This window comes from Panulirus ornatus, chromosome 7, assembly GCF_036320965.1.
Source record: "Panulirus ornatus isolate Po-2019 chromosome 7, ASM3632096v1, whole genome shotgun sequence".
Lineage (NCBI taxonomy): Eukaryota > Metazoa > Arthropoda > Malacostraca > Decapoda > Palinuridae > Panulirus > Panulirus ornatus.
Window position 1 is genome coordinate 44,437,116 of NC_092230.1, and position 24,911 is coordinate 44,462,026.

Sequence of the window (24,911 nt, forward strand, 5' to 3'; positions counted from 1 at the left end):
GGAGAAAAACTGGAGGAAGTGAAGTGTTTTAGATATCTGGGAGTGAATTTGGCAGCAGATGTAACCATGGAAGCGAAAGTGAGTCACATGGTGGGGGAGGGGGTGAAGGTTCTGGAAGCACTGAAGAATTTGTGGAAGCCAAGAAAGATATCTTGAAGAGAAAAATGGGTATGCTTGGAGGAATAGTGGTTCCAACAATGTTATATGGTTGTGAGGCATGGGCTATAAATAGGGTTGTGCAGAGGAGGGTGGATGTGTTGAAAATGAAATGTCTGAGGACAATATGTGGTGTGAGGTGGTTTGATCGAGTAAGTAATGAAAGGGTAAGAGAGATGTGCAGTAATAAAGAGTGTAATTGAGAGAGCAGAAGAGGGTGCATTGAAATGGTTTGGTCACATGGAGAGAATGAGTGAGGAAAGATTGACAAAGAGGATATATGTGTCAGAGGTGGTGGAAATGAGGAGAAGTGGGAGACCAAATTGGAGGTGGAATGATGGAGTGAAAAAGATTTTGAATGGTTGAGAGGAATGAAGGCATGCAAGAAATAGAGTGAATTGGAATGATGTGGTATAACGGGGTTGACGTGCTGTCAATGGATTGAACCAGGGCATGTGAAGCATCTGGGGTAAACCATGGAAAGTTTTGTGGGGCCTGGATGTGGAAAGGGAGCTGTGGTTTTGGTGCATTACACATGACAGCTAGAGACTGAGTGTGAACGAATGTGGCTTTTGTTGTCTTTTCCTAGTGCTAGCTCACATGCACACAGGGGGAGGGGGGTGCAATTTCCACGTGTGGCGGGGTGGCGGTGGGAATGGATGAAGGCAGCATGTATGAATATGTACATGTGTATATATGCATATGTCTGTGTATGTGTATGTATGTATACGTTAAAATGTATAGGTATGTATATGTGCGTGTGTGGGCATTTATGTATATACATGTGTGTGTGGGTGGGTTGGGCCATTCTTTCGTCTGTTTCCTTGTGCTACCTTGCTAATGCAGGAGACAGTGGCAAAGTATAATAAATAAATAAATATTCTGAAGCTGTCACGTATAATGGGTAAGTACTGGACAATTATTTCAGTTAATGTTTATTAAGTGTTCTATCTACAATAGTATATATCTACTCATTTTACAAATACCGTACAATTAGAACCTGCAGAAGTATAGAAAACACTGTCAAGGATATGATATGTTCAGATGGCAACTGTAGCCTATATTTCTAAAATCCATGAAGATCCAAAATCTCCACTTCGCATGGTCCTAAAGATTAAGGACAATTTATACTCTAAAATCTAAATCACTTAACCTGTTTGTCAGGTTATAAGCACATAGGAGGGATTCACAAAATTCTTTCAGAATAAGATTAATGTTACATGCACCTTTGGAGTGACTAGGTATCTAAAATAAATCAATGGCCTTTTTTTCTCTTTTAAACATACAATATAGTTTGAGGACTTGAATCTAAAAAAAAATCACTAATCAACTTTTTGCATGTGTGTGAGTCACTGTCAACTGGCATACAGAACTATGACATTCTCAGAAAAAAAAATTACACTGTCTTAAATTTCATTCCAAGCACAAAAATCTTAGAAATACTCATGGATATATAGGTGTGGTCTTTTCCTCTGGTTATGAAAAAGAGTGAGTCTTTGTTATATTGAATGAAAAACTTGCACTGCAATTCATATATTGTCTAAGATGATTTATTCGAAATGTAAACACCCCTACACTAATCAAGATGAACACCTATCAGAACATACATAATTCTAACTTGGAATATGAGTATTTTCATTTAAACCTATAAGATGATAAGACTTGCAAACATTCAGAATGTTTTCTTAAAGGGAAAGGAGAAATATTTTACTTGTAAAATTTCTTTGATGAGTCTGCAGCATAGTCAAGTAGCAGATGGCATGGTGTGAACGGTTCCCCATAAGCAGACTCATATTCTCTCATTTTGGCCACCAGCTTCCCTGCTCCATAACTGTCAACAAAGCGGAATGGTCCGCCAGAGTATGGAGGAAATCCTAAACCAAAAACAGCACCAATGTCTCCCTCAATCTGTTGCAGGGAAAAAGAAGTGAGAATTATGTTTCACTCAGCTACCAGAAGATCCGTAATGGGGAAAAAAAGCTGTATCCAAACAGGGAACATAAATGTTCATGATGACTCACCCATTCATATACAATATATACTACCACTCTACATACTAACCTCGCAAAACAAACCTTAGATGGCTTCAACCATCTATGAACATCATCTTGGACTCGTTGCAATAGACATTAACAAAGCATTTGACACGATCCCCAACATACTTTCACACAAAATATACTTTATGCCACCCTCTACAACAATGACAAAAGGTGGCTAGCCAATTTCATAGCCAGATGCCTTGCCCAAGTCACTTGTAATGGCTTCATCTCTATAACCCTTGAAATGTGAAAAAGACTTCCCCAAGCAGTTCTTTTCCCAATCTTCTTCAATATCTTCCAATGGAACCTCTCAGTACCTTAAGCAACCAAATGATGGTTATCTCATATGCAAACAACCTCACAATCATATCACAACAAACTAACATCACAGAAGTAACATAAAACATGCAACATTACATTAAACAATTGGAACAATGTTTCACCCACAACAGAATGTCTGTATCGTCATATAAATATTCAGTGACACTAATATTCCCACAAACATGACTCTAGCTCACACCCTCCAGTCACACCCTGAACACTGAACAAAACACCAACCATTAAAGGCACAACACACATCACATTCACTCCCCACATTAACAGTATCAACATAAAAGTAGCACACAAACTAAATATACTCAGAACCAGATGTGCAAAAAATAATCACTTAGTATCCTCTACAAACAATTCACCTATTCTAATTTAAACCAAACCTTACTTGCCTGATTTTACATCGTTTCAAAATCAAATATAACTAAGCAGCAAAGCACACACAATTGTACATTCAGAACTATAATGGGCTACCTAGCTACAACAAACACTCAACACCTTCACAATGAAACAAAAATCCTTCCAATAGTCCCACTACATGATTAGCACTCAATTATACACAATTGTACTAGACCTTTCCCACCCAAACCACTGCATAACCAACCACCAAACACTAAAAAGAAATAAAACACTCACCCTTAACTCACTCTTAAGTAACCTCTACTCACTAATCCTCCTATCCCAACATATATAACACTGACAGAACATATAAATGCTAATAGAATCCAACAAACACTAAAGAACCAACCTCCTAACTCAATTCTAAACTCCAACCCATTAGAAACCATACTTCCCAAGGAAACACAGCTCACACTTATGCCCTGGACTTCACCCACCCCTGCAACAACACTACAAATACCATTTCAAAATATCCAAAACCCTTCATGCTCATGATGATCCAAAACTCTTCATGGCCATGTTGCAACTACTATTAAGGAAAAACCAAGCACTTAAGACTCAATGTCTCTGCACTTTCTGCACGGAGATGTACAAACATCATAACACTTTATAACGTGGTTCCTAACAGTCCTATAAAAGTACTTGCTCAAATCTTTCTTAATATGTTTCTTGCTTAATATACAAAGAAAGATATACAAAGAATCTTACAGATTTTATTTCTTTGCTCCTGTAATTTTTGGTGCATATGCATATTTCATTGGAGAAAAACTGGAGGAAGTGAAGTGTTTTAGATATCTGGGAGTGGATTTAGCAGCAGATGGAACCATGGAAGTGGAAGTGAGTCACAGGATGGGAAAGGGGGCGAAGGTTCTGGGAGCATTGAAGAATGTGTGGAAGGTGGGGACGTTATCTCGGAGAGCAAAAATGGGTATGTTTGAAGGAATGGTGGTTCCAACAATGTTATGTGGTTGCGAGGCATGGGCTGTAGATAGGGTTGTGCGGAGGAGGGTGGATGGGTTGGAAATGAGATGTTTGAGGACAATATGTGGTGCGAGGTGGTTTGATCAAGTAAGTAATGAAAGGGTAAGAGAGATGTGTGGTAATAAAAAGAGTGTGGTTGTGGTTGAGAGAGCAGAAGAGGGTGTATTGAAATGGTTTGGTCACATGGAGAGAATGAGTGAGGAAAAATTGACAAAAATGATATATGTGTCAGAGGCGGAGGGAATGAGAAGTGGGAGACCAAATTGGAGGTGGAAGGATGGAGCGAAAAAGATTTTGAGCAATCAGAGCCTGAACATAAAAGAGGGTGAAAGGCATACAAGGAATAGAGTGAATTAGAAGGATGTGGTAAACAGGGGTCAATGTGCTGTCAATGGATTGACCTAGGGCATGTGAAGCATCTAGGGTAAACCATGGAAAGTTTTGTGGGGCCTGGATGTGGAAAGGGAGCTGTGGTTTCGGTGCATCACACATGACAGCTAGAGACTGAGTGTGAACAAATGTGGCCTTTTGTCTTTTCCTAGCGCTACCTTGCAGGGGGGGAGAAGGGATGCTATTTCATGTGTGGCAGGGTAGCAACAGGAATGAAAAACGGCAGCAAGTATGGATATGTACATGTGTACATATGTATATGTCTGTGTATAAGTATGTATATGATGAAATGTATAGGTATGTATATATGTGTGTGTGGGTGTGTATATATATGCATGTGTATATGGGTGGGCTGGGCCATTCTTTCAACTGTTTCCTTGCGCTACCTCACTAATGTGGGAGCCAGCGACAAGGTATAATAAACATTTATAACAATAAATGTTAGAAAACATATACAGGGATGGTGAATTCAAAGATGACTGCCAATAGCAGCAGAGAGCCACAATGTACATCTTACCCTGCAAATGAATTTCAGGGAAAAGTGAGCTCCCAGTAGTTGCTGGGGGTGCTGGATAATGACATCAGCCTGGTGGTAGTTGCTGACTGGCCAAGGATGGACGTCTTAAATGGGCACTGGCTTCAATACCTTGGTCATTCATGAAGGTTGGGTAAAAGCTGTTGCATTCTCACCAAATCATGAGGGTGCAGGCTGAATTCTGACTTAAATATTCCCAAGGAATCTTTCGTGTTCACAGAACAGGGTGGGAGGAGAAACGTACCATTTGACTGTAAATATACTTACCTCTGATGGGAACAAAAGTTGCATTATAAATCTATGATAGTGTAAGTGTCATCTCAGATCAAAAATATGGATGGGTAGATTGTATGCCTAGACAAAAAAAATCATCAGAGTTACAGGTAGAAATAAGGGCTAGACTCCTTCACTAGTCAAATTTTCTTAATATGTGCAAGGATCATTAACGGCAAGTCACAAGGCTCAGTTTTGGGCCCAGTGCTGTTCTTGGTACATGTAAATGACTCCACCGGTAAACTGGATCCTTCACTAAATATATGTTTGAAAAATCCTCAAGTCATGATAGAAATAAGGAATTACAAAGATTACATTAGACTACAACAGGGACTGGGCAAACACTTAAGTTGATCTGATAAATGGATGATGAAATTCACTCTAAGTAAGAGTAAGGTAATGAGGCTGGGACAAGGCAAAAAGATATGAAATCATTACCTTGTAGGATACAAAAATCAAGATTCTGTATGTGAATGAGAAATTAGGGTTAACATTGTGGCTAACCTACTGTCCGAGTTACACATCAGGAGAATTGTGAAAAAGGCAAATTTTCTTTTTGTGATTTTAGAACTGCTTTCAAGTATGTGAAAAAGATATGTGTGGTAAGTTGAACAACAACACAGACAAAAACTGAATTAAGCTTCTAAGATCTGGTCACTGCATCTAAAGAGGCATATTGGTCTGATTGTGAGAGTACAGAGAAGAACAAAGAGGATGATATCCAAATTAAGACAGCTGAGCTACAATGAAAGGCTGTATCAAAAATAGTTTTTAAAACAATCGTAACATCAGTCAAGGGATATACAAATTAGATCCTTCATTATCAAAAGTATTGTCATGTCCACCCTTCCTTTGCTCTTGTCCTCTCTCCAACCCCTGACTTTACTCCCAAATCATTCCCAAACCACTCTTCCCCTTTACCCTTGAGCTTCATTTCACTCAGAGCCAAAACATCTAGGTTCCTTTCCTCAAACATCCTACCTATCTCCCCATTTTTCTCATCTTGGTTACATCCACACACATTTAGACACCCTAATCTGAGCCTTCACAGAGGATGAGCACTCCCCGCATGACTCCTTCTGTTTCCCCTTTTAGAAAGTTAATATACAAGGAGGGGAGGGTTTCTAGCCATTGCTCCCATCCCCTTTAGTTGCTCTCTACGATACGCAGGGAATGCATGGGAAGTATTCTTTCTCCCTTATCCCCAGGGATAGTACGATACAAGTACAATACAATTAGCAAGACAAATATGCAAATAAGAAAATGACCAATCCCATGCACGTAAAAGTACTCACCGGGTTATTCAGGATCCCTTCCTGTAAGCACAACACCGACTCATTGATGAATTTGCTGGCCAGGAGCATTTGGATTGTTTCATCTGTCAAGGGAATCTAAAGAGATGGAAATCATCATTCAAAGATTCACAATAAGTAAAGATGTTATATAAAAGTTGAAAATAAAATCTCTGTAAGAAAGTAAAGGCTATTTTTCATTCCTCTGAAAATGAAGTTGAGGTCTACACCCAATGCTACCCTAGAATTAAGCTCTTCAAGCATTCTTTCATGCAGACACACTATCCTATTAAAGCAATCAAATTAATTTATACCTGTACATCTAAAAGATCGCTCAAAACTCATATAACCCAAGGATGTCTTGACTTTGCCCCATGCTTGGTGTAGCTTGAAGAGTCTAATGTTTTGAGCTACATAAGGCATAATAAAACACAACCCCACACAGCTAATTCAATGATGCTTTCCTGAAGGTTACTTATTTAGCCCTGTATATGAACTGTTTCATGCATTTGTACCACCCCTATTATAAATCCAGAGACCCTGCAATAAATCTATGTACAATACCTCCTGAAAGCTTGAGGACCAGTGAGAGAGGACATCACTTGATTCACTTCCTAATCTCAGATAGTGAGATGGTCGCAATGCAGCCTAATCTACCTAAGACTTAACTTAATTTGCTTTTGAAAACTTTTGCTACCCTACCCTAACCAAAACTGTGTAAACCCATCTTCAACTTCATATCACAAGTAAAAGGGGACTTTTCAACTCTTGACTTAATTCAAGGCTATTTCAGTTCTTGCATTTGTACATTTTTGTAAAACTGAATTGACATTAACTATCTCATAGCAGGTCTGCAGTATATTGGGCATGGGAAAGCCTAGAAGGTGAGTCATTTGTTGTTTGCTGATGACATGCCACTATAGGGTGATTTAAGTGAGAAACTACAGAAGTAAGTGTCTGAGTTTGGGAGAGAATGTGAAAGGAGAAAGTTATCAGTAAATGTGAATAAAAGTGAGGTTATTAGGTTTAGCAATGGAAAGAGACAAGTTATCTAGAGCGTGAGTCTGAATGGAAAGAACCTTGAGTGAAGTGCTTTAGACATCTGGGAGTGGATATGGCAGTGAAAAGAACCATGGAAGCTGAAGTAAGCCACAGAGTAGGTGACAGGGTTAAGATCCAGAGTGTACCAAGGGTGTATGGAAACAGAGGTCATTGTCTATGACATCAAAAATGGGTACAACTGATGGTATAGTAGTTCCAACGGTGATATATAGATAAAATGCATGGTCCCTAGATAAAAAAGTATGGAAGGAACAGAGCAAGGAGCCAAGTAAAGAATCTTCTCTCTAAGGATCAGTCATCTGGTCTTGTCGCTACCTTGCTCATGCAGAAAATGTTGAGCGTGTATGAAAAAAAGGATACATAAATATTTTTTATTTTTATTATTTTTATTATACTTTGTCACTGTCTCCCGTGTTAGCGAGGTAGCGCAAGGAAACAGACGAAAGAATGGCCCAACCCATCCACATACACATGTATATACATACACGTCCACACACGCACATATACATACCTATACATCTCAACGTGTGTGTGGAAGAAGAAAGTTAAGAGTAAATGTGAATAAGAGCAAGGTTATTAGGTACAGTAGGGTTGAGGGTCAAGTCAATTGGGAGGTGAGTTTGAATGGAGAAAAACTGGAGGAAGTGAAGTGTTTTAGATATCTGGGAGTGGATGTGGCAGCGGATGGAACCATAGAAGCGGAAGTGGATCATAGGGTGGGGGAGGGGGTGAAAATTCTGGGGGCCTTGAAGAATGTGTGGAAGTCGAGAACATTATCTCGGAAAGCAAAAATGGCTATGTTTGAAGGAATAGTGGTTCCAACAATGTTGTATGGTTGCGAGGCGTGGGCTATGGATAGAGTTGTGCGCAGGAGGATGGATGTGCTGGAAATGAGATGTTTGAGGACAATGTGTGGTGTGAGGTGGTTTGATCGAGTGAGTAACGTAAGGGTAAGAGAGATGTGTGGAAATAAAAAGAGCGTGGTTGAGAGAGCAGAAGAGGGTGTTTTGAAGTGGTTTGGGCACATGGAGAGAATGAGTGAGGAAAGATTGACCAAGAGGATATATGTGTCGGAGGTGGAGGGAACGAGGAGAAGAGGGAGACCAAATTGGAGGTGGAAAGATGGAGTGAAAAAGATTTTGTGTGATCGGGGCCTGAACATGCAGGAGGGGGAAAGGAGGGAAAGGAGTAGAGTGAATTGGAGCGATGTGGTATACCGGGGTTAACGTGCTGTCAGTGGATTGAATCAAGGCATGTGAAGCGTCTGGGGTAAACCATGGAAAGCTGTGTAGGTATGTATATTTGCGTGTGTGGACGTATGTATATACATGTGTATGGGGGGGGGTTGGGCCATTTCTTTCGTCTGTTTCCTTGCGCTACCTCGCAAACGCGGGAGACAGCGACAAAGTATAATAAAAAATATAATAATATATATATATATATATATATATATATATATATATATATATATATATATATATATATATATATATACACACACACAGACATATACATATATACGCATGAACATAATTCATACTGCCTGCCCTTATTCATTCCCATCACCGCCACCCCACCACACATGAAATGACAACCCCTCCCCCCACATGTGCGCGAGGTAGCACTAGGAAAAGACGACAAAGGCCACATTCGTTCACACTCAGTCTCTAGCTGTCATGTATAATGCACCGAAACCACAGCTTCCTTTCAACATCCAGGCCCCACAAAACTTTCCATGGTTTACCCCAGACTCTTCACATGCCCTGGTTCAATCCAATGACAGCACGTCGACCCTGGTATACAACATCATTCCAATTCACTCTATTCCTTGAACGCCTTTCACCCTCCTGCATGTTCAGGCCCCAATCACTCAGATTCTTTTTCATTCTATCTTTCCACCTCCAATCTGGTCTCCCACTTCTCGTTCCCTCCACCTCTGACACATATATCCTCTTTGTCAATCTTTCCTCACTCATTCTCTCCATGTGACCAAACCATTTCAAAACAACCTCTCCTGCTCTCTCAACCACACTCTTTTTATTACCGCACACCTCTCTTACCCTTTCATCACTTATTCGATCAAACCACCTCACACCACATATTGTCCTCAAACATCTCATTTCCAGCACATCCTTCCTCCTCCGCACAACTCTATCTATAGCCCAAACCTCACAAACATATAACATTGTTGGAACCATTATTCCTTCAAACATACCCATTTTTGCTTTTCAAGATCATGATCTCGACTTCCACACATTTTTCAACCCTCCCAGAACTTTCGTCCTCTCCTCCACCCTATGATTCACTTCCACTTCCATGGTTCCATCCGCTGCCAAATCCACTCCCAGGTATCTAAAACTCTTCACTTCCTCCAGTTTTTCTCCATTCAAACTTACCTCCCAATTGACTTGTCCCTCAACCCTACTGTACCTAATAACCTTGCTCTTATTCACATTTACTCTCAGCTTTCTTCTTTCACACACTTTACCAAACTAAGTCACCAGCTTCTGCAGTTTCTCACCTGAATCAGCCACCAGTGCTGTATCATCAGCAAACAACAACTGACTCACTTCCCAAGCTCTCTCATCCACAAAAGACTGCATACTTGCCCCTCTTTCCAAAACTCTTGCATTCACCTCTCTAGCAACCCCATACATAAACAAATTAAACAACCATGGAGACATCACACACCCCTGCTGCAAACCAACATTCACTGAGAACCAATCACTTTCCTCTCTTCCTACTCGAACACATGCCTTACATCCTTGATAAAAGCTTTTCACTGCTTCTAACAACTTGCCTCCCAAACCATCTATTCTTAATACCTTCCACAGAGCAACTCTATCATATGCCTTCTCCAGATCCATAAATGAAAGGGTAAGAGAGATATGTGGTAATAAAAAGCGTGTGGTCGAGAGAGCAGAAGAGGGTGTATCGAAATGGTTTGGTCACATGGAGAGAATGAGTGAGGAAAGATTGACAAAGAGGATATATGTGTCGGAGGCAGAGGGAATGAGAAGTGGGAGACCAAATTGGAGGAGGAAGGATGGAGTAAAAAAGATTTTGAGCGATCAGGGCCTGAACATGCAGAGGGGTGAAAGGCATGCAAGGAATAGAGTGAATTGGAACAATGTGGTATACCAAGGTCGACGTGCTGTCAATGGATTGAACCAAGGCATGTGAAGCATCTGGGGTAAACCATGGAAAGTTGTGTGGGGCCTGGATGTGGAAAGGGAGCTGTAGTTTCGGTGTATTATACATGACAGCTAGAGACTGAGTGTGAACGAAAGTGGCCTTTGTTGTCTTTTCCTAACACTACCTCATACGTGTGTGGGGGGAGGGGGGTGTCATTTCATGTGTGGCAGGGTGGCGACAGGAATGAACAAAGGCAGCATATATGAATTATGTAGTAGTTCCAACAATAACATATGGTCGTGAGGCATGGGCTATGGATAGACTTGTACAGAGGAGGGTGGATGTATTGGAAATGAAATGTCTGAAGACAATATGTGGTGTGAGGTGTTTTGATCAAGTAACGAAAGGGTAAGAGAGATGTGTGGTAATAAAGAGTGTGGTTGAGAGAGCAGAAGAGGGGGGTTTTGAAATGGTTTGGACATATGGAGAGAGTGAGCGAGGAAAGATTGACGAAGAGGATATATGTGGAGGGAACAAGAAGTGGGAGATCAAACTGGAGGTGAAAGGATGGAGTGAAAAAGAATTTGAGCACTCGGGGCCTTAACATACAGGAGGGTATGAGGCGTGTAAGGGATGGAGTGAACTGGAACGATGTGGTATACCAGGGTTGATATGCTGTCAATTGACTGAACAAGGGCATGTGAAACATCTGGGGTAAACCTTGGAAAGGTCTGTACAGCCTGGATGTGAATAGGTAGCTGTGGTTTCAGTGCATTAAACATGACAACTAGAGAATGAGTGTGAATGAATGTGGCCTTTTCTGTCTGTGCTGAAGCACAGGGTAGCGATGCTGTTTCCTGTGGGGTGGGATAGCACCAGGTATGGATGAAAGCAAGCAAGTATGAATATGTACATGTGTATATATGTATGGATCAGGTGTTTGCTTTGAAGAATGTATGTGAGAAACACTTAGAAAAGCAGATGGATTTGTAAGTTTCCTGGCAAAGAATGGCCCATCCACTCATATACACATATATACACATACATATTTGCCATATTTGATTGCCATTTCTTGCATTAGCAAGGTAGCACCTATAATAGTGTGCGTGTGTGTTTTATGCTCAGGTCTAGTTCTATCCAGCAATAGGCTAGTTACTGGTGTTGGAGTCGCTGTGCCTGATTATGCACAATGCTTTGTTTCTATCTAATACAGATCTAAAAGTCTCATCTGCAATTCTAAACTGAGAAAATAGTGGACTTCAGCAATGGGTGGAAGCCTTGGCAGTGCTTATACAAACCAGTGTTGTGAATTCTGCAGATATGAGTGTTATTCTACTAAGCATCAATACCTTCACAAGTTACAAATTAAGGCAATTGCCAAAGCTTGGAATACTAGACTGAAGGCATGCCATAAAATTAGGTGTCAGATCATGATAGCTATTGTAATAATACAAAACAGGCAACAAGAGCCAATCAACTCAAATTAAGAGACTTCTTGACCAACCTTCTGGAACAGAGTTGTCTAGCAGTAGCACAAGAAAAAACATCTAAGGGAAAGTGGCATGGCTGGTATAGTCTAAATTTGCTTTATCTGCTCTCAAAAAGTGTTTCCTGTCAAAATCCATTTCCTTAGCCTGAATAGGAGCCAAGGATATGGCAAACAAAGCACCACACTTAAAAGAAAAATGTTCACTCTGAAAATGCAAGGCATACCAAAATGAAAAAAAAATTAAGTGCAAGGAAAAAGGAAATATCTTCACTTCAATAGCAGGGCTCCCAAGACCTATTATTCAGTGAATCTTTTACTGTGAAGATTTCTGTACAGTAAATACCAATAGATACTTACCTTAGGGGCAACAGAATACTTCTTCAATATTTCAAGTGCGCCATCATTCATTATGCGTTCCTTCATTCCTGGTTTGTATACATAGATACCGCTGCCTGACTTCCGGCCTATACAAGAGAAAAACAGAGTGTACATACTAATCATACACTTAAGCTCAAATATAATATTAGCAATGTGTAAACATTACTGGCAATGATGAACAATGCAATTTTCAAACTGATGAAGAACACCAATTCATCAGCAGAAAAGAGACCTCTAATGTTCTTTAAAAAGTGTTACTCTTTTTGGAAATGTGGTTTACAACTTCAGAACTGAACTAAATTTGTTGAATAATGTCTGTATGCATCCAGCCCCATTCTTCTAAAATATGGCATGAAGCCCCTGTTTCTACACTACCCAAAAACCTATTCCTGGTTTTACTGCTCATGTACATCCTTTCATATCTCTTCACAGTCCAATGACTCATAATCTTCATTTGCTTAGTCTTGACCCTTCCTTGTGTCTTCCATGGCCCATGTGTTATCTTCATAAACAGGGAACAAAGAAAATGAGGAGAGAAGACAAGGAAGCAGTACAGTGAAAAAGCAGCAAAGAGAATGAAATGCATGAATGAGAAGAACAAGCTGCAAACAGGAAGAATGTAGGATAGCACAGCAACAGAAAATGATGAGAAAAAGGAAGATGAAAATTGGGATGAAGAGAAGAGGTACAGTGCTGAGGGATTTCAACATAGACACCAGTATCTACACCATTAATAGTATCCCATGTTCAAACAAAGTATAGGAAGTTTAACAACAGTGCATCATATTGGATATAAGTCAATCAAGCTAAATTCAAGAAAGGTACACTATGTTAACTCCAGCTGCTTACTAGTTGTACCGCTCACTTAAATCTGCCGTATCATCAGCAAACAATAACTGACAAACTTCTTAGGCCCTTCCATCCCTCACAAACTGCATACTCACCCCTCTACCCAAGACTTGCATTTACCTGCCCCAACACCCTATCCATAAGCCAACTGAAAAGCCATGATGACATCACACATCCCTGCCACAGACCAACCTTCACCTGGAAACATTCACTCTCCTCTCTTCTTACTTGAACACAAACCTTATATCCTTGATAAAAACTTCTCATTGCTCCTCATAGCTTTCCTTCCACGCTGTATGTTCTTAAGACCTTCCACAAAACATTTCTATCAAACCTATCATATCCCTTTACAAATCCATAAATGCCACATAAAAATTCAACTGTTCTTCTCAGCATTTTTCACACACATTCTTCAGAGCAAACACCTGATCCACATATCCTCCACCACTTCCAAAACCACACTATTCCTCCCAAATCTGATACTTTGCATGTGCCTTCACCCTCTTAATCAATACCGTTCCATACAATTTACCATGTATACTCAACAGACTTATAACTCTGTAGTTTGAATGCTTACCATTATCCCCCTTGCTTTTAAACAGTGGCACTGTATATGCTTTCCGCCAATCCTAAGGCACCTCACCATGATCCATACATACACTGAAAATCCTTACCAACCAATCGACAACATAGTCATTCCCTTTCTTAATAAATTCAACAGCAATTACATCCAATTCAACCACCTTGCCACATTTCATCTCCCTAACTCTCTCACTTTGCATACCACCCTGACCAAAACACCCTTCATCTGTCACTCTGACATCAAACACATCTAACAATCCTTCAGAATACTCACTCTATCTCCTCTTCACTTCATAACTAATTGTTAACACTTCCCCTTTTGCCCCTGTACCACTGTTCCCATTTGCTCTCTTGCTCCCACCTTGAATACTGTATTCTGTTTTGGTTATGTCACTTGAAAAAGGACAGACAGAATGCAGAGAGTGCAGAGCTGAAACACCAAGATGACTTCCAGACTGAGAAACAAATTCAATGACAGTGGAGAAACAAATTTTATGACAGTTTATTCATTGGCTTAAATTCATTTAGCTCAGAAAAGATAATGGTGAGAAGCGATCTGGTACAGTTATTCAAAATGATCTAAAACTTCAGTAACTCATAGTAATGGATATAAACTAGTGTACAAATGTTTAAGCTGGAATGAAGCAAAGTACTATTTCTTCAACAGGTTTCTTAAAGTACTATTTCTTCAACAGGTTTCTTAAAGTACTATTTCTTCAACAGGCTTCTTAAAGTACTATTTCTTCAACAGGTTTCTTAATGCAAGGAATGAGTAAACAATTGCAACAGCTCAATGCAGTACCATAGATACATTTAAGAATAAACAATAAATATTTTGTGTCACATCCATGACATATCATTTGCCACTCTTTAGCTTTATGAAAAGTTTCCAGGTTTATCTCTCTCAAACATCTGCATGTTTTCCTACATTTGCAACACCAAACTATGAGTCTCTGATCTCTTCCATAAACACAAACAGCCTCATGAGGACACAATGGTGCCCTTGTCTGTGACTTCCTTGTATCTGTATGTTACAGGAAAAAAGTAATTTCAGAAGATTACAGTAATACACCATGAACATACAATTCTAGCTTCATTACAAAGTTTCTTTGGTTCACCTAAGCTTGGCACATTACATTGCATGTGTGAGTACACTGCATGTGTGAGTATAAGTGTGAGCACACAAAGATGAATGCATGTGTGAATTTAAGTGTGACTGCACAAAAATGAGTGCATGCATGTGTGTGAATGTAGGTGTGAATTAGATTTGAAGCATGAGTGAGCACATGTGTGCATGGGTGTAGAAAGTCATAAAGGAGTCTGTGTAAAGATTAACATTAACTGTTCTGGCAGTAGAGATATTACAAAGGCAGTAAAAAAAATATAGAGCAGACCAACAAAGAACTCATACAATGCATCAAAAAATTTAGCGACATGTACATTTGAGATAAAAACTTTCTGTACTAACCTAGATAACCAGCAGCCGCCATATCTTTGAGAATATTCAAATCACCACAGCGAAATCTTGAGCCCTGTGCTTTGATCATCTCCTCTCCAACATGAATGCCAACATCAATGCCTTAAAGAAAAAAATATAATCATTCTGTATCAATTCCTGTTCATGGTGAATACAATCACAATCTATAGTAAAAGAGGGATCTAAAATTTCTTCATACTGTAGTATGGTAATTTGTTCTTGAAATATTCTCTCTCCACCTCTCCATTAATCTTCTAGTTCATCCGATATGGTAGCTAATGTCAATCTTCAAACAGTGGTTGAAAGTACAGATCTCTTTCTTATCTAGACTCAGTAGTAATGTACAAATATTTTCACAATCTAGACAATGTCCCCTTCCCCTACGTTGAGAGTGTTTCGTCTAAAAAAGTTAGTTACTGTCACCAAAATTTCAAGCTCAGATACCCAGTAGTTAATGCAGAACAGTACTACACTTTAATCAAAATTTCTGAATGTTGGTTCTTGAAAATTTTAAACATGAATTCTTCCCTATTATGGCTCACCCTGTAAACATAAGTTAAGAGAGTATGGACACACAAAAGTTGGAAAGATTCTCTTATAATTACTCATTCAGCAATGGCACTGAGTAGGAAAATTAGATGTCTGTTGTAGGCAGGCCCAATGAGAAGGGAAGCAGAGGAAGCTGCAACCCTAGGGCCTGAGCCTCGGCTCCATTGTTCATTTTTCCAAATCCTACTTTATATGTAAAATGGAAACCCTCATCCTCATTTTGGAAGTTACTGTTGCCAAAAGCATTATATGTATTTTGCTTTGTTTGTGAACTCATTACTTTCTTAATTTGGGATATCTTTTCAACAAGTTCTTAAAAAGAGTATAAAAGAGAGAAAATGCTGCTAAGAAAACTGCTGGGCCCCCATTTCAAAGGCATGAGTGTAGGAGTGTGGGTTACCGTGGGGATTGCGCTAGCTGTTGATACCTTTGGTCTCAGGCCTCTTAGTGGTATGCACAAGGTGTATTGGAAGTTTGAGTTTCAGCTTGAGACACAGGTACAAGCTGAGCTTCTGAATCTTGCTTCCTATACCTTCCAACATAAAGGTCCTGTGATGAGCCACTGATGATGCCACTTTGCATACATCATCAGCTTTGACATTTTCAATTAGGTAAGATTATAAAAAAAAAAATTTGAATGTTTTGGAAGTTTGTTTTAAACAGTGGTATGCAGGTACTAGGAAATACAAGCAGGAAAATCCATTGCATTAATGGTTTTCATCCATGTATGCTTAATCCCTTGGTGCTTTTTTCTGCCAAACACAAATATGTAACACAGCAAAATACATATTTCATATTATCCATTAAGAAGTGCACAAAACATCATTTTTTTTTTCAAATACATGCAGGGCCTAAAATCACTGCCTTCTAATCACACAAACACATTATAACTCACCTATTATCCTGCTAGAGCTGTATGGACCAATCTCCTATTCTCACAAGTATGTTTTCATTCTCACCAACACTGTATATTTCCACTTCACTCTCTTATTCAGATAAATAAGAATGAGATATTTCTTCCTTATATGATAAACTCATTCTGCATTCTCCTTATTTTTGAAATCTTATATGGGTGGCAGAAGCACTTGAGAGGTGGTGGACTGGGCAGATGGGAAGATTCCCCCCTAAAAGAAATGTATGCCACTACCCCTCAAGCACAATGAGGGACATTAAGATCTCCAGGATGCTTCAATGACTCAACCTTTGTTTGGGGTGCCATCTGTGGCTAACCAACAGGTTATGTAATACAAATGAAATGTAACAGGTTGCTAGATTGAGGACAACCGCACTACACTACACTTGCATCAATGGAGTACCAATGGCATCAAAAGGTTTACATGAACTGACTGGACACAGGGGTTCATGTACATTTTCAGCTTTCAAGATCACTAAGGCAGTGTCTTCATTTTCTAAACTTTTAAGAGTTTCAATCCTGGCTAAGAACTTGGGGAAAACTGAACATGGTGATATTTCAGAAGAGGTTCTTTTCTTGATACAACATGGCTTTTACTCAGTAGCCTAATGCTGGACCATGGAAATTGCTAGACCAAAAAGTGCCAGATAAGAGGTACAACCTGTATTATAATCTGATTTCATTATTTGTTTCTATTTCCTTCAGATTTTTTCCTAATGATTTTTAGCTAATTTGCTTTCTGTTACATTGCACTTTACATGAAAATTTATTTTTCATAGATGCACAAAATCATTAAACATTTTCATTATTTTTTAAGTGAGGCAATATATTCAAATATAAAAGAAAAATAGAACTCTAGACTTATGCGTATGTAAAGCAACAACTGCAAAATGCCACTTTTAAGTTTTTCCTTTGTTAGCTGAACTGACTGCAGATTAAGACCACATCTTCTGTTCATAAAAGTTACACACAAACCTATTCATTTTAATGATTGCTCTCAAACGAAGTGCTTAAAGTCCCCTGAGGAATCTTCAACTACAAAATCCTTCCCATTCACCAAAAAACATGAAAAATTTTTCATTCCACACCAATTAAAAGAAAAAGGCTTCTCACCAACTTCATCTAGGAGTGTGGCACCTCCTACAGGCCAACCAAAGGCCTGAGTAACTTTATCCAGCCTCTTAGGTTCAACTCCTTCTTGGAGCAGCAACAAACTATGGCTTAACATTGCAGATACTATTCTTGAAGTATAGAATCCTGGACCATCCTTTACCACAATAACTGCCTGAAAAAATTTTTAAGTGAATTTCTAACATTATCTGTTTTCTATCTATCTTTTACACACTTAATTTTTCAAACAAAAGCAAAATCAAGACATGGAAAATTTTTGCATTCTCTTTCCTCATAATATCTCCATATCATAAAAACAGAGCTAGAAATTCTGTACATGCCAAAATCCTTCTGTCCAAACATCCAAAAGCTAGCATGACCCTGGCAGGTATGCTAATCCTGTATATCAAAGTGAAGTGATTGCAACAATAGAAAAGCTAAAATTATGAGAAAGAGGATGCAAAAGTCAGACTGAATTGACAATGAGACTTTGACATACCACTTTACTGCTTTTTAACAAACCATGCCCCTGCCTTGGTATTTCTATAGGAAACTACACAGGCTAGTTTCCACTTTCAATATGTTTTATTAATCAAAAATTGTAACAGCTATGCTAAGCTATATGGCAGGGCTCTGAAAGCCTTAAAGTATGTAATTTCAACTGATTATAATAATGCGCTCAGAACAAAGGCAACCACTCACAGTCTGATAATGTAAGAAACTTCTTCCAATTATCTACTTTCGGAAATATACTGTAATCACTATTTTGCATGGAAGCAAAAGGCTGTGCTTGAGGATTGGGCGAAAGCTATTATTGTTCCTTTATTCAAAAGATAAGGTGCTAGGAAACCCCATCCCACAGGAAACAGCATCACAATCCCCCCGCTTCAGTGACGCAGTGCCAGGAAAACAGACAAAAAAAAGCTGCATTTGCTCACATTCAGTCTCTAGCTGTCATGTGAAATGCACCACAACCACAGCTCCCTATCCACATCCAGGATCCACAGACCTTTCCATGATTTATCCCAGATGTTTCACATGCCCTGGTTCAGTCCACTGACAGCACGTCAAACCCGATATACCACATTGTTCCAATTCACTCTATTCCATGCACATCTCTCACCCTTTTGTATGTTCAGGCCCTGATTGCTCAAAATCTTTTTCACACCATCTTCCACCTCAAATTTGGTCTCCCTCTTCTCCTTGCTCCCTCCACCTTTGACACGCATAACCTTTGTCAATCTTTCCTCATTCATTCTCTCCATACGTCCAAACCATTTCAACACACCCTCTTCTGCTCTCTCAACCACACTCTTTTCATTTCCACACATCTCTCTTACCATTTCATTACTTACTCGATCAAACCACTCACACCACATACTGTCCTCTAACATTTCATTTCTAACACATCCACCCTTCTCTGTACAACCCTATCTATAGCCTATGCCTTGCAACCATATAACATTATTAGAATTACTATTCCTTCAAACATACACATATTTGCTCTCTGAGAAAACATGGTCTCCTTCCACACATTCTTCATTGCTCACAGAACCTTTGCCCCCAACCCCACCCTGTGACTCACTTCCATGGTTCCATTCGCTGCTAAGTCCACTCCCAGATATTTAAAACACTTCACTTCCTCCAATTTTTCTCCATTCAACCTTTCATCCAAATTAATTTGTCCCTCCACCCTACTACACCTAATAACCTTGCCCTTATTCACATTTACTTTCAACTTTCTCCTTTCACACACTTTTCCAAACAAAACTAGGGAAAGGGGGTGCAGAGATGGAGTGTGGTAGTGAGGTATGGTATGATGAAGAGTGGCAAGCCTGTTTGCATATGATGATGCGTTGTTTGCTGAGAGTGCAGAGGAGTAGCAGAAGGTTATAAGAGTGTTTTATGACGTGCGTATTCACAGGCAATGGAGGATAAATGCAAGTAAAAGTACAGTAATGTGTTTTGGATATGAGTGAAGAAAGGCTGGTCATAGATATTCTGATTTTGCATGTGTGTCTAAGTGCAGAGACTGCAGGGCACTTTAGTAAGTGCTCAGTGTATCTGTTACAGTGTATACATTAAGGGCATGAAAGGTTACATTTATAGCATGTGTTTACATGTATAAATATATGTATACGTAAATGATCTGAAAGCTCTGCCCATCTCGTCTATTATTTGCAGTAAAATTTTTTCAACATCTTCATATCCATGTATGTATACACTTCGACAATCCTGTCTATGTGACGTTCTAGTAATAGATTTTGCACATATAGGTAAATATGTTTGTATTTATTAGTATGTGTTACTGGACTCTTGCCTGCTAGTGTTTACACCACAAGTGAAAATCACCTTCACCAAAGTTGTATCACTGTCAGATGAAAGCCAGTACAGTCTCATTAAGGAATAATGACCCTGGAGTGATTATCCATAAAGGCATTATACATGGTAAAAAAAAAAAAATGCCTAACTGCATGCAATAAAGCCCATAGGATATTAGGTATAACAGGTAGATATGTAGACTAGAAAACAAAGGAAATCATGCTCAACCCTTTACAATGCTCTAGGTTAGACCTCATTTGGAGTACACAATTCAGTTCTGGAGACTAAACTGGGTCAAAGATGAAAAGAAACTTGAGCAAATTTAGAAAAATGGAAATGACAGTATGATGAGATGACATAGGCTGGAAACTAAACTAAAATGAAGATGACATAAGCTGGAAACTAAATCAAAATGAAGATGTAAAAAGATGTGAAGAAGCCTTTTATAGTAACAAAACCATGGATCCACAAAAAAAAGCTAGAAGATGTACAGATAGCATAAGATCTAAAAGTCTGAATGAATGAACGAAACTTTGACATGGGGACCCATAAGTGTAAAACTCCTTCCACATACTACACAAACAGATGATCATTAAGGCTAGAAAAATTATGAATGGTGTCATTTTCCTTTATATAGGGCAAATGTATCATGGCCCTTGGCAGTGTACTGTTATCACTGCAACTCAGCTGGTGCACTTTCCAAAGTATCAAATCTAAAATTGAGAAAGCTGGGTCCTGCATGGAGTAAGCAAATCTACAAAACGTCATATCTCACAGAGAAAGAAAAGAGGGGTTCTGGTAACGACTGTCAAGATTTAGATTAAGCTTACTGATATGGGTAATGACTGACTTCTCAAAACTGAGGTAGTTTTCCGCATTTGCTTATATATCAAACAGATGAGATGAAATCTTACCTTGTCTGATACCACTGGATACTCTGAGGAATTAAGAACACACATATGTTTTGTATATCAATATGTTAGGATTCTAAATGCTTACTGGTATATCATTAAAGAAGTTTCTACAATGAGGCAACTAATTACTTTTTCAAAAGCTTTGCTTGCATCCAGAATACACACAAAAACGTTCGAGTTTAGTAAAATAGTTTATACATGGATGGAATGAAATTTCTGAAGTTATATGATGAAAAATAAGCAAAAAAAAAACCTGAGGTGATTGCTCTTTTGAGAAATGTAGCTCAGTGTAACTTGTTTCTTAACAATGAAGAAGTGAAGCAACTCAAAAGTTTTATATACCCAGAAATCAATCTTAATCCAGTAAAATCAATTTAGCAGATACCTCATATTTCTGTACCAGCTTATGAAGGAGAGAATCATCTCTTAGAAAGAAAATAATACATATTGTACATCAATCCTAAATTCCATCTGCACATATAGATATCATTGGTTCTACAATCCAAAATAAAAAGTAAGCTTCATACAACAGGGATGTAATGACTACACCAGTTATGGAATGACAGAATGGTATGAGCTACAGATTGAAACCACACCTTCCAATGCAAGAGGAGAGTCAAGATGGCATGGTACATGAAACAGAGGAAAGCAACAGCATACCCAAAATGTTTGATGATTATACACGATCAGAAAAATGATTCATGAGAAAGATTATAATAAAAAAAACAAAAAAGTGATAACTTCAGAATATGAGATTCAACTATACAGGTGCTGGGAAATGAGGAAACTTATCAGAACAATGTTTTATGAATACCCATACTTCATGCTTCATAAATATCAATCACTGAACATCTACAGTTCATAAAAAAAGTAATAATACAGGGTATCTTACCTTGCCTTGCTTCAGTCCCACATCTACTACTGAGGCAATTGTGTCCTGGGATGTCTTATCTGTAGTAATGATCTCCAATAGTTGCATCTTGTCCACAGGAGAGAAGTAGTGCATTCCAATTACCTGGATAGAAATTCCTCTCAAAATCACCAGTTACCTTCATAAAGTCAATGCCCACATAGATTATCATACACAATACAAGGCTGTGTTTTACTAGACTGCCAGAAAGCCTTAGAGACTGAAACCCATCTGAGGATGATTCACAATCTACAGATGGACTCCTTTGCTGGAGGGAAGATTAACTCTTTAGAGGGGTGGCAAGAGCCAGCATGGGGTCTCAGGGCAAACAAAGTCACCAGGACTCCATTCCCTCTCTCTCTTTTATAACTCATAAAAATCTACTGAAAAGATCCTTAATTACAACAACAACGAGCTTATAAACACAGCAAAGTCACAGCAACAGCTGATTTTACTTCACAGCATTGGTTTCAGAAAATAAATAATCAACAAATATTTTGTAAATCTATAATAAAGTATCAGAAGTGGTAGAGGATGTGTGGATCAGGTATCTGCTTTGAAGAATGTACGTGAGAAATACTTAGAAAAACAGATGGATCTGTAGATAGCATTTATGGATCTGGAGAAGGCATATGACAGAGTTGATAGAGATGCTTTATGGAAGGTATTAAGAGTATATGGTGTGGGAACTAAGTAGCTAGAAGCAGTCAAAAGTTTTTATCTAGGATGTAAGGTATGTGTATGAGTAGGAAGAGAGGAAAATGATTGGTACTCAGTGAATGTCGGTTTGCAGCAGAGGTGCGTGATGTCTCCATGGTTATTTGATTTGTTTATGGATGAGGTTGTTAGGGAGGTGAATGCACGAGTTTTGGAGAGAGGGGCAAGTACTCAGTCTGCTGTGGATGAGAGGGCTTGAGAAGTGAGTCAGTTGTTGTTCGCTGATGATACAGCACTGGTGGCTGATTCGGGTGAGAAACTGCAGAAGCTGGTGACTGAGTTTGGTAAAGTGAGTAAAAGAAGAAAGCTGAGAGTAAATGTGAATAAGAGCAAGGTTATTAGGTTCAGTAGGGTTGAGGGACAAGTCAATTGGGAGGTAAGTTTGAATGAAGAAAAACTGGGGGAAGTGAAGTGTTTTAGATATGTGGAAGTGGATTTGGCAGCAGATGGAACCATGGAAGTGGAAATGAGTCATAGGGTGGGGGAGGGGGCAAAGGTTCTGGAAGCGTTGAAGAATGTGGAAGGCGAGAAAGTTATCTTGGAAAGCAAAAATGGGTATGTTTGAAGGAATAGTGGTTCCAACAATGTTATATGGTTGTGAGGCATGGGCTATAGATAGGATTGTGCAGAGGAGGGCGGATGTGTTGGAAATGAGACGTTTGAGGACAATAAGTGGTGTGAGGTGGTTTGATTAAGTTAGTAATGAAAGGGTAAGAGAGATGTGTGGTCATAAAAAGTGTGTGTTTGAGAGAGCAGAAGAGGGTGTATTGAAATGGTTTGGTCACATGGAGAGAATGAGTGGGGAAAGATTGACAAAGAGGAGATATGTGTCATAGGTGGAGGGAACGAGGAGAAGTGGGAGACCAAACTGGAGGTGGATGGATGGAGTGAAAAAGATTTTGAGTAATCAGAGCCTGAACATGCAGGAGGGTGAAAGGCATGCAAGGAACAGAGTGAATTGGAACTATGTGGTATACTGGGGTTGACTTGCTGTCAATGGATTGAACCAGGGCATGTGAAGCATCTGGGGTAAACCATGGAAAGTTTTGTGGGGCCTGTATGTGGAAAGGGAGCTGTGGTTTTGGTGCATTACACATGACAGATAGAGACTGAGTGTGAATGAATGTGGCCTTTGTTGTCTTTTCCTAGTGCTACATCGCATGCACGCAAGGGGAAAGGGGTGACATTTCATGTGTGGCGGGGTGGCGGCAGGAATGGATGAAGGCACCATGTATGAATATGTACATGTGTACATATGTATGTGTCTGTGTATGTATATGTATGTATATGTTGAAATGTATAGGTATGTATATGTACCTGTGCAGGCATTTATGTTTATATATGTGTATGTGGGTGGGTCTGAGCCATTCTTTCGTCTGTTTCCTTGTGCTACCTCACTAACACGGGAGACAGCGACAAAGTATAATAAAATATAAATAAAATAAATAAAGTATCAGATATTCCCGTAGCTCAAATTACTATTTCAATCATTTTTAATGTATCAGGCAGACACACAAAAAAAAAAAGCTCTATGTTTTTCATGTCTAAATAAAGCTAGAGCCTAAAGTCATTTCATGGGCTTTACACCTAGCAAACAGTTCATTATCAAAACTACGAATTATTATTTGCATCAATCTTAAGGTTGCAGTTAACACATACAATGAAAACAATAGATGCCTATCTTTAATGATTAAATCAAGCTAAAGTCTGGATGGTGTATCAGTCAAAACCAGAAAATTGTCAGGCACCCATCCCCATGATAGAACAAAACTAACTTCTTTCATAATAATCTAAAAGAAGTGGGAAAATTATGCTTGTAGTGGTATATTCTTATATCAGTATTCTATATGATGATTACTGTTACTACTATAATATGTAAGAAGGTTCATTATCACTGTTCACAGCCTGCCAGCATTTTAGGGAATGGACAACAGCACATATCAGTGATGGAATGGTAATGATCTAGTCATTCAATGCGTCTCTTTTTAAATCCTTTGATGATCTGTCAGAATGTAATGAAAATCTGAAAGCCACATTAGCTACCTGAGAGTGAATCTATAATTTCTAAGGCATCAGCACTAATTAATAATGACTAGGCAATAGTTCATG

The 24,911-nt window shown here is 39.0% G+C and overlaps 1 protein-coding gene across 1 annotated transcript in view; it reads right to left on the reverse strand.

Moving 5' to 3' along the window:
- Positions 1-1,075: 1,075 nt before the first annotated feature.
- Positions 1,076-24,911, reverse strand: part of LOC139749595 (trifunctional enzyme subunit alpha, mitochondrial-like) — a 29,469-nt gene continuing 5,633 nt past the window's right edge. Inside the window, exons 3-8 of the mRNA XM_071663693.1 lie at positions 22,068-22,190; positions 17,943-18,114; positions 15,359-15,469; positions 12,439-12,545; positions 6,399-6,494; positions 1,076-2,064 (exon numbers count right to left, since the gene is read on the reverse strand). Of these exons, the coding sequence (XP_071519794.1) occupies positions 1,864-2,064; positions 6,399-6,494; positions 12,439-12,545; positions 15,359-15,469; positions 17,943-18,114; positions 22,068-22,190 (810 nt within the window). The 3' untranslated portion in view covers positions 1,076-1,863. The remainder of the gene's footprint in view (positions 2,065-6,398; positions 6,495-12,438; positions 12,546-15,358; positions 15,470-17,942; positions 18,115-22,067; positions 22,191-24,911) is intronic.